At 37.9% G+C, this 18,382-nt stretch overlaps 1 protein-coding gene across 2 annotated transcripts in view; it reads left to right on the top strand.

Annotated features, from left to right (window-relative positions):
* Positions 1–18,382, top strand: part of RAPGEF4 (Rap guanine nucleotide exchange factor 4) — a 163,558-nt gene that overhangs the window by 125,337 nt on the left and 19,839 nt on the right. For both annotated transcript variants that reach the window (XM_076342598.1, XM_076342597.1), the window contains 10 exons: positions 1,752–1,840; positions 4,138–4,216; positions 8,692–8,842; positions 10,167–10,255; positions 10,726–10,756; positions 10,986–11,064; positions 12,889–13,035; positions 14,287–14,384; positions 17,407–17,532; positions 17,995–18,173. In XM_076342598.1, the coding sequence (XP_076198713.1) occupies positions 1,752–1,840; positions 4,138–4,216; positions 8,692–8,842; positions 10,167–10,255; positions 10,726–10,756; positions 10,986–11,064; positions 12,889–13,035; positions 14,287–14,384; positions 17,407–17,532; positions 17,995–18,173 (1,068 nt within the window). The remainder of the gene's footprint in view (positions 1–1,751; positions 1,841–4,137; positions 4,217–8,691; positions 8,843–10,166; positions 10,256–10,725; positions 10,757–10,985; positions 11,065–12,888; positions 13,036–14,286; positions 14,385–17,406; positions 17,533–17,994; positions 18,174–18,382) is intronic.

The raw sequence follows: 18,382 nt of genomic DNA, 5'->3' as shown, positions 1-18,382 counted from the left end.
CAAAGTGAGTTCACTGGTTTTGAAGATGACATTTCTTTTGTTTCTTTTGTTAGTAAATAGAGTAAGTGGCTACATTTATGCTTGAGAGTCCAAATAAAAGTTACTGATGTATTCTGATTTCCAGAATGTGTTACTAGAATGTGTTAGCTGAGTGTTCAGTACTTTTGAAAATCACTGTGCCCAAAAGAGAAGCTTAACAGGGACCTCTTCTTAAAGGCTTGCTGCTTTGCCCTTAATTGGGTAGCTTACATCTCTGATATGTCTTCAGATGAGCTGCCCTTTGGGCTTTGCTCCCTAAGCAGGTACATAGCATTTGCACTAGAGAAGTGTTCTGCATCCCAAAGTTGTTCCCTGAGATATCCAGTCAACCAAGAAACTCATTTTCTTCATCTTAGTCTTGGGGAAAATTTCATTTTGGGAGCAGATCCTCTCAGTTGCCGTTTGGATTCTACTGCCTCCTCTACTGAGGAGGCATAGCTCCTACATAGCTCCCCGAGCCATGCTTCCGAACAGTGACAGTTTCGCTGCGAAGGACTAGCTCTGAAGTTCTCACTCCCAAGATCTAACTCTTTATGGGTGATCACACTCATGCAGGATGAATTCAGCAGCCCTGCAAGTCACTTCACTGTTCATTTTCACTTTCATATTCAGAGTACAGCAACCTGTGATTTCTCTGCTTCACTCACTTAGATACTTGGTTAGTATCTCTGCAAGAATGTGCACTGGCTTAACAAGTGTTTGTGTTCTTGGGACATCAATACAGTTCTTCCAAAGGGGTTGGCAGGTAAAAGAACTGTGACGGTCAGCGCTCAAAGTGAGGAGGAGCTCCCAGGAGCTCAGCTCCACCACTTATTTCTCAGCAGGAGCAGAGTATCTTCACTTCTCAGGGTTTTTTCTTTCCTTTTTTTTTTTTTTTTTTTTACGTTTCATACTTAAAAAAGGAAAAAAAGATGCAAAGATTGAAAGAATGGAGGGAAAGATAGAAAAATCTGATCTGCAAAGAAAGAAAAAAAAGATGACAGGACAAGTTTAGCAATGTCCTATGATATTCTGCTGGTAGTTAAAATCTTGCCAGTGTTTTTGCATGAAGCAGAAAAACCTGACTATTGCACTAGTTCTCTTACCTCCTTAAATTTACTCCAGGAAACGGTACAATCCTAAGTTTATCCACTTGAAAAACTTACTTACTTCAGCTATCTAAGGCATTGCACAAATTTGAAGATACAGTGTGCTATTTCATTATCTACCGCCTTCTTCTCAGACCAACCCCTGTCAGTGACGCTGAAGGGAAATTGTTTCCTTGCTCTGACACCAATACACACCAGTTCTCATTTCATGCTCATAGTAAGTCTGTTAAGACCCCCTAATGACTGCAAATTGCTATCGTTACTGAGATATTTATTCTCAGTGGAGAAGCATTTCTGATTGCACTTCCCCAGGTTTGTACCAGTGCAGCTCTGCTGATTGCGGTGTAACTGTGGTGGTGTTATACTGGAGTACTTGTGTGGGGAGGGGGCTGCCTGTCATCTCACACTCCCTGGGTAGGGTGGAGAGAGTTATTGCTCCCATTTTACAGGGGGGAAGCCAACAAAGATTGTGAGTGGTTTTGTCCTAAGCCACGCAGAGATTCTGGTCAGAGCAGGTATTTGTACTCTGGCACTCATCGGTCCTGCTCTTCTCACTGGTACACAACTGTTTCTTGATTAGCCGTTTTGCCTATGCGACACTAACTGCTCCTTTCCCTCCCTCAGGTATATTGTGATGTCAGGAACCCCAGAGAAAATTTTAGAGCACTTTCTAGAAACTATGCGCCCTGAAGCAACTTTAAATGAAGCAACAGGTATCTACATGACAAAGGCTGTGTTATTATTGCTGCATAAGATGGTCTTGCTGGGGGAACACCGCAATGTGATGCTTTGAAAAGTAGCTAGTGGTAGTTTTTCCCAGAATAAGAACTATCCACTGCTCTGAAACAACCCCAAGAAAACCTAGGAAATCCAGAATTAAAGATTACAATCCACTCCTCCTAGCCCACTCTATTGTATTTGTAATTTTGGTTCAGAGTAGAACAGCAAAAACTCAAAAGGTGCCAGACCACTCATTATGACTTTAATTAGGCACAACTATAAGGCCAGGACAGAGCATGCATTATCACCCAATGATAATGGTACTCATACTTCTTGTTCTGGATGTCACTTAATACTGTGAACTAGCTTGATACCTCCAGCCATTGCGTTATGCTAATATAAGTATTCCCAGATTTTCATACCCATATCACATTTAAAGTATCACAATTTAAATTACTTGTTTGTGGTACTTTCCCATGTGTAGGGAAAGAAGAATTGTTCCTCAAAAGAGAAGAACTTGGCATACCATGGGCCAAGTCCTGAGAATGCAGGTTGCTGCAGCTGCACTTAATAGGCTGCCTTTCATTAGTGTAAAGAGAACAGAGAATTTACATCTAGGGATATAGATATTTGCTGAGTCGCTATTAGTGAGTATTTTAATTTTTAAAAAGAGTCAGGCACAAAAAATTCCTCCTAATTATGATAAAGTAATGCAGAGACTTCTGTATTAAGCTACATAATATCGCTTTAGCAAGTTCTTTTTACATTGCAGATGTCTAAGAAGTATATATTCAAAGGCGGTCTTAAATCCAGTTAATCTGTTACTGACCTCATAGTATTGGAGAAACCTGTATAGTGGTCCATAAATAGTGGAAGAATTGAAAGATAACAGAAATCCTTTTACCGTGTGTGTTTTAACCACTTTTAAGAATAAAAAGGATCCTTTTCATAGATACCTGTTTATTAACATTACAAGCAGAATGTTGTTCTTTAAGCCTGCAAGTATATAATCACCAGTTTACTATTCATAGTATGCATGTATTATACATTTTTCTAAAATTAATTATTTTTTAAATCTTTTAAAACTTTTCCCCAAAACATCCAAAGACAAGATTATACCTATATCCTAACGGGATACAAAATGTCACAATTCACAAACAAAGCTATTTTTAGGATATAGAAGCTGAGAGTGCTGGAAAATCGAATTTTTAGCGTATGCATTCCTTTTATTTAAGAACAGTTAAAATCCACTTGGCTCTGGATATTACGCAAAGAAAAAGTCCCACCCTTCCAGAGGTGAATTTTGTCAACTGAGAGATATTTTCCTATATGAATTACAGTGGAAGCAATGATGTAATAGTACATTACACAGTTATCTCACCATATTTTTTCTGACATCCCTTACTTACAGGGTTTTTAAATGTTTCTCTTATCTCAAAAGTTGCACTGTAGAAGTGGTACCCCAGGGTATTGTGTTTATTGTTTCTCAGTGATTCCATGTAAGACTTGCATAGTTTAAAAGTAAAATAAAGTTTATTCTCACTGCCAAACTTATTCTGGCCTCTGCAGCCAGGCTTTATAAATCCTTCTTGTTGTCACAAATACAAAGATAAGGCAAGCTGGGATTTACACCAGCACTACCACAGGTCATTTTAACAGAAAAAATAGCTTGCTATTTTTTGCCAGAGAAAATGTCAACCATATTGTTCATATGCGTTTTAATGTAAATGTAGCAGCTGTGATACTTTTGAATCAAAATAAAACCAGAAATTTGACTGTCCATTTACCTATTTTAGGCCTTCTGCTCATTGTTAGGAAATCAGCAAAGAAATAAATTATTTGCCTTCTGTGTAATTTATACTAAATGTGCTGTCTGGTATTGTAGTTCCCTAAAGCCAAATGCAGCAGCACTTCTTAGGTACTCAGTGTGGCAGACCTGATTCTTCTCATGCTAAGATCTCTACACTTGTAGAGAAGTATATCCAAATATTTCACTTCAGCACAGATGGGGTTTTTTTTGGTGTGCCAAATTTCCCTTTGACACAGGCAAATGCCTGTTAACATAAGTGGAATAAAATTCATGCAGACAAGAATAAAAGCTTAATATTTCAGCTCATATTTGTTCATTCCCTATTTTCATACTTAATGCCTACAAACAAAGTGCAAAAAGACCCCTTTATTATCTGCAGAGGGCTAATAATATATTTTAGCTGAAAGAAAACTCTTCCTTGTGATCCCCAAGCTGTTTGCAGGGGCTTAATTGACTGTTTTCTTTCTCCTCTTTTCACAGATTCTGTTTTAAATGATTTTATTATGATGCACTGTGTTTTTATGCCAAATAGTCAGCTCTGCCCAGCCTTGATGGCACAATATCCTTTTGTAAGGAACAAAAGTTAACATCCCTTTAACAGCTATCCCTATCGGTGATAAGACTGAAACTTCTCTCTCTCAAGAAGTATATCACGTTTCATGGAGGCTGTGCCTTGTGGGTAGGTTCTCAGTGTCTGACCAAAAGCTGTCCATAGCTCAACAACTCTGAAATGGATAGTCATACTCATACCCATGATGAGATACAGTCCCAGAGCATGAAAACTGCATCTTTCCTGTGCTGATTACTCTTCCAAGGGAAAGAAATGTACTGTCCCTCCACCAGATAAGTGACATTACATAAAAGTTTTGATTACCCTTCCTGTATCCTTTCTGTCTTTCTTGTTTTTTGCTGAACTACAGCATCTAGATTTTAACTAAGATAATTAAGTTTTGGTGATTTCAATGGTCCACTTTATAGATTACAAGCTGCAAACTGCCTTAAGCAAAAGGGTGCCTAAACTAATAGAATAATGAGTAAGTAAGTAGTTCCTTGATGCTGTCATAATAGTTATGAATAAAAATAATAATAATCTATAATAATAGTCTATAGCAAATGTTAACAAACTGCAAGAAATTTCAATTGCATGCGAATACCTAGGAGATGAAAGCTTACAGTGGATAGCATTGAGAGCTGGAGGTGATTCTTGTACTGTCTCCATGTTTTACAGAAGGAGTCTGAAATGTCCATCAGTCAGTTACTGGCAGATCATTTAGTTTGGGAGCTGTTGGGCACTGAGAGTTTTCCTTGTGCACAGTGACTTGAAGCTATCAAGTGACTGGGAGCACTAAATAAACATATAATGTTTTCTGTTTTATAGAATTCTGACAGGGGTATAATAACTTCAATTCCCTATTTATTTTTTTTAGAATCAGATTGGTGTGAAAGTGTGCTTTCCTTGAAGCTCAGCGGGGCGAGTGACATCTGGGAAAGCTAACACCCTGAAACCACAAAATAGAGCATCGTGTCCTTGTTTGGCAAGCTTGAGAATCCATTTATGTTACTCCTAGCAAGGACAGTAATTGTTTTGAAAACCTTTGGACCCATAAAACTGGTCTGCAGAAAATTGTTCATACACCTGAAGCAAACATATTTTCCAAAACCACATAGTTTTGGATATCAAAAGTATTATGACATGCTGTTGCTGACAGCTTTGAGAGGGGAAGAAAAGGGCAGCACTTTTAATGGTTTTTTTTTCTGATTTATCTAGCTTGTATTATTCAATCAGTCCATTTGAGACTCAGGCTTGTCTATCCTCAGTTATAATAGTATATCTCTGATATCCAATAACTGCGAAAATCAGAGGCATAAGCAAAATGTACCTCATTGTTTATAGGGGAAAAGCTTTTCTGAAGATCAAAGTGATAGTGTCACTTATGTATACATATTCACTTGTGATGAAATCTATTCTGAGGAGGAGGCTAAGGCCATGGTCTTAAGTGGGTCATGGCAGTCATCATGCTAATTCTTTTCAGAGAGGAGGAGGAAGGCTGGAAGTAACTGGTATCCCACTGCTTTAGTGTCAGCTTTTCCTAGAGCTGAATTATTGTTTATTTGGTCCATTCTGAATATGGAAAATCAAACTGTGCTCTGTTGATTGTACCATTGAAATTTATTGTTAGAGTTGAAAGGTTGCTAACAAAGCTCATCTTTTTTGAGCAAAATCACTCTACAAAAATGTTTGCCGGTGCTGTGACACTAAGGAGAGATTAGTTATGCTCAGTGAGGAAATTAAAACAGAAAAAGAAAAAGAAGAAAGGTGATTCAGTCAGAGACACTGTTTTTGCTCCAGCTCCAATTTTGAATCAATACAAGTCTATTTTCCTACACCCACTTAGGATACTATTTTAGCTGGCAGCATGCAAGTATGAGTAGAGCTAGACCACTGTAGTGCTTTCAAGCGTAGTACAGGGTATAAATTATTTGGGTTTTCACTTCTTTTACAGCAGCGTTTTGTCATCTGTAAGTTCTTTAATCCTGAAAGGGATGGACGGGTGCACCATTTTGGCTAAGTAACATTATTACTTGCTGCGGATTCAGTGCTTATACTGTGCTGTCTCTTGGCGCACCACTCTTTTTTAGTCATTAAAGTATATGGATCCTGCAATATTAAAAAAAAAATCACATACTTCTTTTTTATAGGGAAGCAAAGGGCATGCTCCCCTGTCCTGGATCAGGACATCAGTCCTGTGTGTGGACCAAGGCCCCTGTTTCCCTCTCTTCCTCACAGAGATGGAAATGGACAAATTCTCAGAGCTACAGCTTGTCAGAGGGAGGCAGGACAAAGCCTAAAAGAAAACTTGAAGTAGAGTGGCACCTCCAAAAGTGCACTTGTGATAGTGCAAGTGTGTGAGCATGTGTGCAGGTGTGCATCTTTAAAAGACCACTGTCTAAATACTTATGAAGTATAAACTCCTCTTTTGCTCTCTGTAGATGACAGTCCTTTAGCATGTTTCTGTATGAATGTTTTGTGAACCTCCTTTACCATCATGCCAGCAAAACAGTTTGCATTCTACTGTAGTAATGAGTGCTGATTTTGTACAGCTCCTGATATGTTCAAGTGTTCCCATGCAGGGAAGAACAGACTTCAGAATCGCTTCCATTTCCTAGCATATGCTAGGAATAGAGTTCAATCTATATATTGGACTTTAACCATGTTGGTGTTGATAAATATTTTATAATTATCTGACACTTGTTGCAAGTATACATATTTTACTGCTGATTGCAGTCTGCAGTGAAGTTGCATCCTGTAGGTCCCGTGAAAATGGGAGAACCCTTCGTTGACTTTCCCTGTGATAATGTTAATAAAAGACCAATTAATATAAATGAGCAGTAAAAATACAGAAAAATTACCAGTGCCTGTGGTGAGTCAGTTCATAAGAAAGTAAAAATACATTAAATAATTACAGTGTTTGAAAGGTAAAAATGGCCTGAGAAAAATAACTCAGTAGAATATTAAACTTGCTCCCTGAGACATTAGAGCACATAACTTACAATATATTATTTACTTCTTATGACCCTTTGACTTATTTACTCCCATAAATGTACTGACATGTTTAGTTCTCTAGTCATTTTAAACCTTTCCGAATGAAATTAAGATGCAGATTTCTAAAAGTTTGACAGTCAAATGAGTGCCCCAGTAACCCTGGTAGCATGTCAAATCTCTGCAGGGGTTTTGGGGGGCAAAAGGATCATTTGGAAAGTGTGAGTTAATACATACTTTTTCCCATTATATTTTACTAGTATTTGTTAAAGAAATGCTTCTAAATGAGAAGCTTAAAATACATATCTTAGATAATTTTGATTTCTAATTAATATTTTAATTTTCTAATTAATATTTTAAATCTTTTGTTAGAGCAACTGAAAGTGCACCTTGAAAGAATGCTGGACTTCGCTGTGAGTGAAAGAGTGTCAGTATTTGAATATTAAACATTGCTATATAATTGGGCATAGTATTATTCATGACAATCCAGAATCAGAATTTTGGTATCCGGAAAGAAAAGTTGAAGATGTAACTGCACTCATTCTGTGCTTACTTTACATTCAGCCATCAGTTTATTGGGAAACAGTTCAAATGATCAACCTCTGATCAGTGAGAAGTAGGCACACAAATTGTCATGTCCTGTTTCTGCTGGGGATTCTTCTTCATTTTCACATAGGTTAAAGGCTGAAATTTTCTCAGTTTATTGCCCATTGTGCCTTTAATTTTTCTTGGTTTCTTCCTTTCAATAAGTGTTACTTTTGGCCTTTTTGCTATTTGCATATTTTTGTAATGTTGATACTTCATCATGAAAAAGGTCAATGAAATGTTTCCCATTTTTTCTTATTGTTTATCACAAAATAACTATCCCAAATACACTTTATTTGATAGAGTGGAAACTTCTGATTTCCTCATATGTAAAATGAGGCTACTACAGAATTTATTATTTTACCCCATGTCTCTATAGTCAGTCTAGGCTGTAAACTTCAGGTCCCCCTACCATAATGGGACTGAGGTTCACCTTGGGTTACAGTAACTTCTAAAAATAGAAGGAATGACACTGGTGGTTCATTCCAGTAGTCTTCCTCACAAATGGAAGGCTGGAATTGTTAATAAACACAAAGTGAGATTTTTCTTTTTCTTCAACTATGTCCAAAGAAGAACAAGGAAAAATGTCCTTCTTCAGTCTCCACAGCTAATCCTCTTCTCTATTGTTCCAAGTGTCATTTCTGTTCTGCTCCCCTACAGCAACCGTCTCTCTGGTGGGATTGTGATCATTCCTGTGCTCTTTAGAGAATTCACTGTCTTTTTACTTTTTAATATGAACGTGAAAGGTTCACAAGTCTTTATGCTAGCAGCAGTAAGAAATCAAAAGTATATATTGGAAAGTTATGTTTGAACACCCTGAAAATGGTTTGTTGGAAGTCAGTTGTTTGTCAATTCATACTGGTTTTGATATTTTCAATCACTGAGCGTTTTCCTTGACACCGTGGCACCTATCATGCCCAGCCTTCCCAGGGTACAGAGCAGGAGAAAATGGATTATGCCCTCAACAATAAAAGGCGAGTCATTCGACTGGTTCTGCAGTGGGCTGCTTTATATGGAGATTTACTACAAGAAGATGAAGCAGCAATGGCCTTTTTGGAGGTATAAAGGAATCGTTGTATCATTGTACTGAAAAGTAACTACCAAGCAAGATAAGCTGAAAGCCTGTTCCCGGTCTGTAGAATTCTGTTGTGAACTAAAGAGAAGTAGGTAATTTCAAAGTGCAAAACTGTTTTCTCAGTTTTAGCTGCAGACAGTATATGCACGACAACAGTGCTTGAACCATTGTCAACCTCTGGACCTCTGAAAATATCTGCCTGAGTTGCAGACCCCTTTAAAGCACTGCATGAGTAGATTGCTTTATAGCAATAGATGAATTTGCTTTTTTTAGTATTTTCTTGTAAATAGTTCAGAGGCTCTACAGGTTGAACTGGGGGGCTGTTTATCCTGCCTGAGGTGTGCCAGGAAGGAGCTGGAAGGTTCTTAGTCTACAAAACCAAAAATCCTTTCCATGTGAATGAAAGCTGTACTGCAGCTATTGGAACTTAAGATCTTTGTCTTCAGAACCCTTCTGATCCCTTAAAATAATTTAATTCCTCAGACATTGGTTGTAAGGTCTTTTTGGTAGGTGCCATATCCTTGTATTTCTAAGATAAGATGCACTGCCAATGTCATGTTGAGTCATCGTGATTGCCATTATTATTATATATTGTGTTTATGGAACACAATCCCTGTATGTTACTGGCTGAATGGAAGTTCTTGCCCCAAAGAGCTTAAAATTGAATCTAAGAGTTAGCAGGGGGGAATAGAGAGGGGCCTTAAGTATGACAGACACATAGCAAGCCCACATGGGAAAGCTTTTCATAATAGACAAACTTTGGAGACAGACATAATGTCTTTCATTAGTCCAGAAGTTAAAGAACAATTACTAGTTGCAAGCACATAGATCCTTCTTTGGGTCAGTTTTATGTAGGCGTGGCAGGAAAAGTTCTGAGTAGGGTTTAAAGGAGGGTAATATTGTAGTGGACTGGAGTAGCTGAGAGTCAACAACTCAGTAGCAAATGAACCACTGAGGACTACAACAGCAGTGGGTAAAGAAGAAACTATCATGCCAGACTATTTGTGAATTTTATAGTCTTTATCCTTGATAATCTGAAAATGCAGTTTTTGCACAAGCAGTCAGTGGTTACACAGTGAGCTAAGGAGCCTCATCAGGCTTCCCTTCTGCATGTGTAACTCTTGCTTTAAATCAGCTGGAGATAAACAAGTAGAAGTAATAGAGGGTTGGGCCCAGCATGTGTTCCTCTATGCAGATTATCATTCTTTATAATCATTAAGCTATCAGATGTCATCTCATAATCCTCTATCCTGAGTACTGCTCATTTACCCCTATAGTTATTTAAAGACTATTCTGTGTCATTTACAGGAATTTTATGTATCTGTATCAGATGATACTAGAATGATTGCAGCACTAAGGGAGCAACTTCCAGAGCTAGAGAAAATTGTAAAGCAAGTGTAAGTACAGTTTTTGCTTCTTTCCTCCCCCCACCCTTTTTCTCAGTAAATAGATGAAAAAAATTTATTGCTTATCTCTATTAAAAATCCATTCTGTGAATGGCACTCAGTCATACAAGAGTGAATGTTTGCTTGCGGACTTGTTTGAATGAATGTCTATGGCCCTCTCTTTCCACAACATTCTTTCAAACACCAAACTCTCATTAAAAGGTTGACAGAAGGAATAAGAAATTATGTACACACCATTGAAACTAAACTGGATTCTTATTTCATGCTTACATGGACTTTGTATAGTATTTTTCCTGCCTTGGTCATAGATTAACTATGGTATTATCTAGTCTTTTCATATATGCAAACATGAATATGTTGATATTGTAGTTTGACAAGTGTCTGTGTTGGATAGATGATTTTGTACACAAAATCTTCCAGGTAATATTTAATTATACATTCTATGCTTTACCTTTTTATAGTTCTGAAGAATCTAAAGCACCACAAAAGAAGGTAAGATAATTTATTTGCCCATTTTCTAAAATAAAAGCTTTAGCACAGCAAATCCATAAGCATCTTCTCTTCAGTAATCATGGGCATATTAAAACAACACATTGAGAAATAGCTTTTAAATTTTGCATTGTTACTCTTTTTCCTGACATCGATGAGATCTATTGTAGTTCATGTCTATCCCATAATGTTTCTTTTTGCATTAATGTGAATCCTGATGATTCATTTTCAGCACAAAGTTCTTCTACAGCTGTTCAACACAAGTGATGACAGAGCACAGAAACGCCAGCCTATCAGGGGCAGCGACGAAGGTGAGTTCCTTCCCTGCAAAGTTTTCTTGAGCCACTGAGATTTGCAGTAAATTTGTCTCTCTCAAAAAAAAGGTCTAAAAATAAATAAAAGTACCTACCTACAGTTTTGAAGCCTGGCCTGAAGCAAACTCTGTTTGCTTTTGTTAGCCCAACATTCTCCATCATTGATTTGAAGTGCTCCTGGTCTTTTCCCTTAGTTACTTGTGCTGTCAAACACTGTGCTTCCTCAGAGGAAGATGTAAAAACCTTTAAAATAGGGAATGAACAAAACAGGTAAGAACCAGTACAGACACTGTCCATACAGGTAATGGCAGTGCAATAAATAGTGGGTGCTGAAGGTCATGTTTGAGCCTCTGTCTCCCCTACGTAGTTTGAGCTAACATGTACAGCTGTTCCTTTGCGAGATAGGAGTGGAGCAGATAATCATGCAGTGGATCTCTGCCCTGTGGCACACAGCCTAGAAAACAAAATTTGCTGGTTTGCCCTATTGCTATTGTTTGATTCTCTGAAGAGATTAAGGTAAAATTTATGGCAGTGTATCAGAATATCATTTTCAGTTGCACTGGCTTTTCATATTGTCTTTTACTTCAGGCAGGTTAAAGCACTGCTATGTGAACAAAATCCTGAGCTCTGCTGATGAGATCTGTTCATTGTAAACAAAGATACACGCCCCTTAAAACACATAAATCTGAGGATTTCTTTGCAACTGTTAGGGCCAGTCTCTCAATGGTTGTTTTGGTGCATCTTCATCACAGAAAATAGCTTCTGCTTCAAGGTGTTTGATATTAAAGGGTAGCTCTTCCTATTGAACAACAGTAAAAATAAGGGAACAAAATGCAAGGTCATACAGCTGAGAAAGCTGGTGGCATAAATCAAACCAACGGAAGAGCCGTTTCAAAAGCTGGAAGTAACTGCGTATGAGCAGCAGACATCCTGCCAGGCATGCAGCTTCTGTTGTCCATATCATTGTCTACAAAGAGCGAAACAGTTGCTGCTGCCAGGGAAGTACTACTTCCCGTGTCTGTGTGGACAGGCAGTAACCGCCCCTTGCGTATGGCTGCACCTTTCTCATTCGTAGGGCAGGCAGCACAGTGAACACTGAAAGTCCACAGACAGCTATAACCCCAGGGGCTGCTTGGCTTGGCTTGACAGCTGAGCTGAAGAAGTATTTTGCTAACTTCTTCTGTCTTAAATTCATGTCACCTAGGGCCGCTTTGCAGGCTAATGTACTATCATATTGATTTCTAGGCAGCCAGAGGCCTAGGTTCATGTATTACTCTGTGAGCCGATTTGTACTGTACACTCAAGAGCATTCTTACTGTTAGGGTATTTTTCTTCATCGTCTACAACATTCTTGATTCAGCAATTACATACTTGCTTGTAAAAAACAGGTCGCAACACAGTTTGATTTAAGTTCTGGTTGTAACCAAAACTATTTTCAAATCTATTTTGTAAATATGAAAATTATTTTCCTGTAATTAAGAGAGTTTGCAACCAGTTTTCCTGACTCTTGAAAAGAAGTGTTAATTTAAAATATTATAATGTCTGGAACATAACCAAGTGCCAGATTAAATTGGCATCCATAAATAATGTAGCAATACAGAAACACTAGTACTTCATGGTTTACTAAAAGCGCTAGGAAATCAGAGATTTCTATACTAGAAGTTGTAGAACATCTGAGGAATGGGGAGCTATCAAAACTGTAGTGATTTATTGTTGCTTTGTTTAATTTGTGAGGAGTGGTTACTGACGTGAAAGTAATTTGTACAGTAAAGTCTCTGTGGTTGTTACACATGGCATACACAGTGCAATTTTTTTCTTTAGTTCTGTTTAAGGTGTACTGCATAGACCAAACCTATACCACTATCCGGGTGCCAGTGTCTTCCTCTGTGAAGGAAGTGATCAGCGCAGTAGCAGATAAGCTGGGTTCTGGAGAAGGCCTCATCATAGTAAAGATGAGTTCAGGAGGAGGTACTGTATTTGCATCACCTTTAACACTTCTCACTTACAGTGCAGCAGAATGTCGGGAGGGACTGAAAGACTAATTCAGTCATGGCTTTTATATTCATGTGCATGTTTGGCTGGTACACAGGTTCTGTCTCAGAGGCAAGTCCTTTCCCTACTACAGGCACAGCCTAGAGCTCACATGGGAGACAGGAAAAATGGAAAAGCTTGTGTATCTGCATGTTACAGAGCAGAGCTACTCTAAGTTTCCTTCACTGTTAAGACTTGTAAGAGTTTTTTAACAACAGAAATAGGAAGTAAGCATGGATAATTTCAGGCTAGACGTATGAATCGGCAACAGCAGAAAGCACTGCAGTGCAGACATTCCAGTAGTGGTCACTATCATTCTGGCCACTCTGTCCACGTAAAACACTACGGAGCAACTTTGTGCCAAGCCCACTGACCTAGCATTCACGAAGGGTCAGGAGTCAGCCCCCCACTGTAGGCTGTAGGGGCTGTAATTTCCCCGCTATGTGGAAATGGGAGAGTAACTGCAAGGTGAATTCTGCTGGAGAATTGGTGTTGCTGAAGTGCTCTGGTTGAATATGACTGTGTGGACACACACAGAGCTAATGAGAGCTGTGTTGGAAGGCATTTTTGCAAACAGTGATGCCTGCCAAAAACAGCTCACTTCCTGAGAACTGACACCAGGCGGCTCTACTTTTTGCAGTTGCAGCAATTTTTTATTGTCAGATTTGCTGACAGCCAGCACATGCTGGAAGAGACTGTTTTGTAAGTTACTTCATTATCTTTTCTTTACCTGTGATGTGATGCTCTTTTAGAACTGCTATAAATGAGACTTGAATACAGTTGCATTTCACCACCTCTTTATTCAGTTGCTGTCTTCCAAGGCAACTTCTATTAAGAACAGCTTTCCAAATGCTTACAGCTCAGAGAAGAATGAATGGAGTCCCTAATTATGGCTGAATTTTTGCAGGTAGTTCCTAGAGATGGCAGCACAGGCTTCTTGACCTGTCTGTACAGTTTGAGGCTGGGATTCTAGTTCTGTATGCCAGTTCTGTAGGAAACTGGTTTGGGCAGAGCTGCTTGTCACCTTTCTTCAATAAAGAGGACCTTGTTGTCATCTATTTTGTATCCTGGACATTGGTTTACTGTGCAAAATTTGTTACCAGAAGGGTGATCTGTGCAGCTGTAGGATCAGTCCTGCTGTAAATTCTACATATATATAATAAACAATCTTTTGTTTCATGTTTACAGAAAAGGTTGTGCTCAAACCTCATGATGTTTCAGTGTTTACAACTCTCAGTGTTAATGGACGGCTGTTTGCTTGCCCACGTGATCAGTTCGATTCATTGGTATGTATGTATGCAGTTCTCAGGAAGTTCAGTTCTTCAGTTTATTTGAACACTTGGCCCTTTTTGCATTATCAATGCTTTAGGTAAAAACTAGTGGAAACATTCACAACAAAGGGCTTGTCACAGTGCTATGGGATGAGCCCTGAAATTAAAACAAGGTAATGTTGTCATTTCCTAAACTAGAGCAGAAATCCATCTGATCCACATGACAGCACTTGATCCCAGTATTCTCTGTGTCACACTGAGCATTTAGGAAGAGCTGAATATTGTCACTAAGACTTGCAGTAATTCCTGATTACAGAATTATCTCCTCAAGGCCACAGGCATGTATTCTTGAAGATAGATTTTACCAATTAAAGCATTCTGGAGACTTGATTCCAACAGTAAATTCCTTAAAATCTTTTATTTCTCAGCACCACAAAATACTGTGTCAAAATCTCAGATGATTCTAAGTAGAATCACAGAAAATATTCCTGGTATAAAGTCTTGTTTTTTTCTTAGGTAGAATTGTTCATAAGTAGTTACAGTTTATACAGTAATTCTAACGATCTCCATGGGGTCTGCTTTTATAGAGTTTGATTTGACTGTACTTTTTGTTCCTTTTATTTCATTAAAAACAAATGTCATTGCCAAGTCATGTCAGCATGAACTCTATTACTCCTAGCCTTGTTTCAGCCTCCTGTATGCTTTTAACAAGCCACTTAGTATGTATGCCTGATTTCTTTTATAGATATGGTAAAATCTATGCTTTGCTGCTGCTTTCAATTTAGTAACCAGGGAATACACATCCAGCATACTGTAGTTCCATGCAGAGATACCTCTTGTTCAGTTTATTAAATTCTGGTGTTCCCTTAAGGTTAATTAATCCTGCCAAGTAGATACCCTCATGGGGCATGCTACTCTAAAGCAGGGGTATTGCATCAGCACAACTACGCTGGGTACTTTTATATGGCTCTGCATTGTCTGTGTAGACATAGCTTTGGCAGCAAATTGTCATGACTTTCTGTGCCTTTTCCCCTGTGCTATTTACCATGGATCAAGTACTCAAAATGCTACAGGGAGCTCCAAGATACAGGGCTGCAATGTGCTAGTTTTCGTCAACTGGACTGACTTCAGTAGGAATTGGGAACACTCAGCACCTTAAAAAAGGTTCTCAACACTGCATAACAGAATACATCCCCTTGTCAATTGCATTTTTTCCAATAGGTATAAACAAATTGAAAAATGTTACAACCCTACCTGCCTCCTCGTTTAATCCTTTCACGTTCCAATTTCTGGCTGCTGCCTGTACATTTATTCACATTACACTTGGAAATGCCCATGTGAAAATTGTTCTGGGTTAGATGAATTTTCAAATATGCAGTGAGTTTACAACTAAGTGCTTCTTTCCTAGCCTTGGAAAATATGTGTTTGTTATGGTAACAGCTATGTTGTGTTTGTCTCCAAATAGGGGAAAAAAGCCCTTTTTCAGTCTGTGGGCAATTCTCTTTCCACAGATTTCCACAAATTAGGATTTTCTACACAAAACTGCTGTACTTTTAATTCATACTCTGTCTTGAACTAAAGAAATTTTGTGTTTGTGCATACAAATTCAGAGTAATCTGCAGGCTGTTACAATATTGATGGATGTCCTGATTTTTTTTAGATAATACTTTGCTTATATACACTATTTTTTATAATTGTAGATGGAGCTTTTAAGGTAATAATGCCTGTGGTTTAGTTTAATAATTTTTAATTAGTTTGTATTATGATGATATTTGAACAACAAGTTTTCCCTAGAGTACAAAGCAAGAACTCATACAGAAATAAAGGTCCTACATACTGTGTGTTATTGAGAAGGTGATTTGATGTATGAATCCAGTGAGTCCTTTTTCTATTGGTAATATAATATTCTTATATAAAAGGGGATTCATTTTAGTAAGCTCATTTTTTATAATCCAGTATGTAAATATGGTCTGTTAACCCTGCAGACTGTACATTGAGTTTGTACTCAGAAAGGAGCCTGTGGACAATTCCCTGCTCTGTAATTGTCTAACAAAGACCCGATGAGAAATTCGGAAACTTGTAAGTGAACTCTACTGCCCTCTCCTGGAAACAAAACAATTAAAACGTGGGTTCACAGGAAGCTTTACTGATGTAACGCATTTGAATTTGCAAGAGGGTTGTTTGTTAGTATTTTAGCAGTGCTGGTTCAAACGCTTTGACCCTAATATATACAGCAGACTACTTCAAATCTGACTTGATCTCAAGCCATGTTTTAAATCTCTCTTTAATGTAAGATTTACTTGTGTGCAAAACTGTAAATCACATCTCATTTATTGGGTGGTATGGAAGTCTTTCAAAAATGTTTTATACTTGAATGTTTTAAAGGATTCTTTCTCAAAAGACGATGTGCATATAACTTTAATTAGCACAGCCAGGAGTTTTGCAATCACAAGTAGTACATCCCTGTACTGTCAAAGAGAAAGTATGAGGCTTATTTTATAAACAATCAGAAGATCTTGCAATCACTGCAGATTTCTGAAGTATGGCAGGTGTAATAATTCTCATCATTAGAATCTGTAATTCGCAAAAGTATTTGGCTTGTGCTTTGTGGCCTAGTTATTTGCGTATGTGAAAAAGGAAACCGATAACAAAAGCTTTGTGGAAAGACCTATGCTCCTAAACAGACACGCTTTAGTTAGCAGAGCATGTATTGAAGTATTTATTTCTGGCTTCAAATTTTAGAACAATGCTAAAAATAACACACTGAGAACAGTCTGTTTCATTTCCGTACAGTGCCTCCGAAAAGCTTTCAGAATTTCCCTGACTATCCTGTGCATAGTGGATACTGATTTTGCACAGGGCTTCTCATTTCCTAATGCCAGCCTGTGGTTAAAAGCAAATTTCAGTTTTATTATTAGAAACATGCTTAGGAAAGTGGTCACACTGGAAAAAAATATCAGAAATATTATGGAAGAAAAGTACCAATCATGCAATTTAGTATTTATAAAATATTTTTATACTATTTTGCCATTTGTAGGCACCATTACCAGAACAAGAAGGACCATCTACTGGTACAGTGGGAACGTTTGAACTGATGAGCTCCAAAGACTTAGCACATCAGATGACAATCTATGACTGGGAGCTCTTCAACTGTGTGCATGAGGTATGAGGATCTATCTATTCAGCAGATTAGAATCTGTTAGAAAATGTTTAGTTGGACATTGTAGGTTTGTGCCTTATTTGCAAAACTTCCTCTAACCTTGATTTTAAAAAATACTGCAATAAAGCTACCTACAAGTTTTGAAAGTATAAGGCATTCTTAATATTATAGGCAAAATGCAAAAATAAAGTTAAACTTCTCCTGGACATGTGCTGCTTATTGAACTACTTTTGTATGTTTTAAGGTATTAAGCTATTTATACATAGCCTGTAGTTATGCTTTTAGTATGCCTCAGCTATTGTCTACTGGATTTGCAACCTGAATTCTTGTCATCTGTACAGCAATAAACATGAACTGCAGAGCAAGTTTCAGGCTAGATACTTACCTGGTCATTCTTAGCCTCTTTCCTCTGTCCAAAAGATGAGATTTCTAAAAAAAAATCCCAAATGGTTTTCTTTTTCCTAGCTGGAATTGATCTATCACACTTTTGGAAGGCACAATTTTAAAAAGACGACAGCAAATCTGGACTTGTTTTTAAGAAGATTTAATGAAATTCAGTTCTGGGTGGTCACTGAGATTTGTCTTTGCTCTCAACTCAGCAAGCGTGTTCAGCTGTTAAAGAAGTATATTAAGATAGCAGCCCAGTAAGTATACAGTCATCTGTGAGCTGGAAATGAGGTTCAGTATAGTCAACTTGTTGTTATTTTTCTTCTTTATTTTCAGACAGCCACACACAGTAGAGGTTAAAATGTTCTCTATTTGGTAATTCTGTCCATTTCCTTATAGGGCTGTATAGAACCTTTTTAATATGTAGTCTTCTTTCCTGTCTTACTCTCCATCGCTCCTTGATCTG

Source organism: Aptenodytes patagonicus, chromosome 6 (genome assembly GCF_965638725.1).
Source record: "Aptenodytes patagonicus chromosome 6, bAptPat1.pri.cur, whole genome shotgun sequence".
Lineage (NCBI taxonomy): Eukaryota > Metazoa > Chordata > Aves > Sphenisciformes > Spheniscidae > Aptenodytes > Aptenodytes patagonicus.
This window is presented reverse-complemented; position numbering and strand designations above follow the sequence as displayed.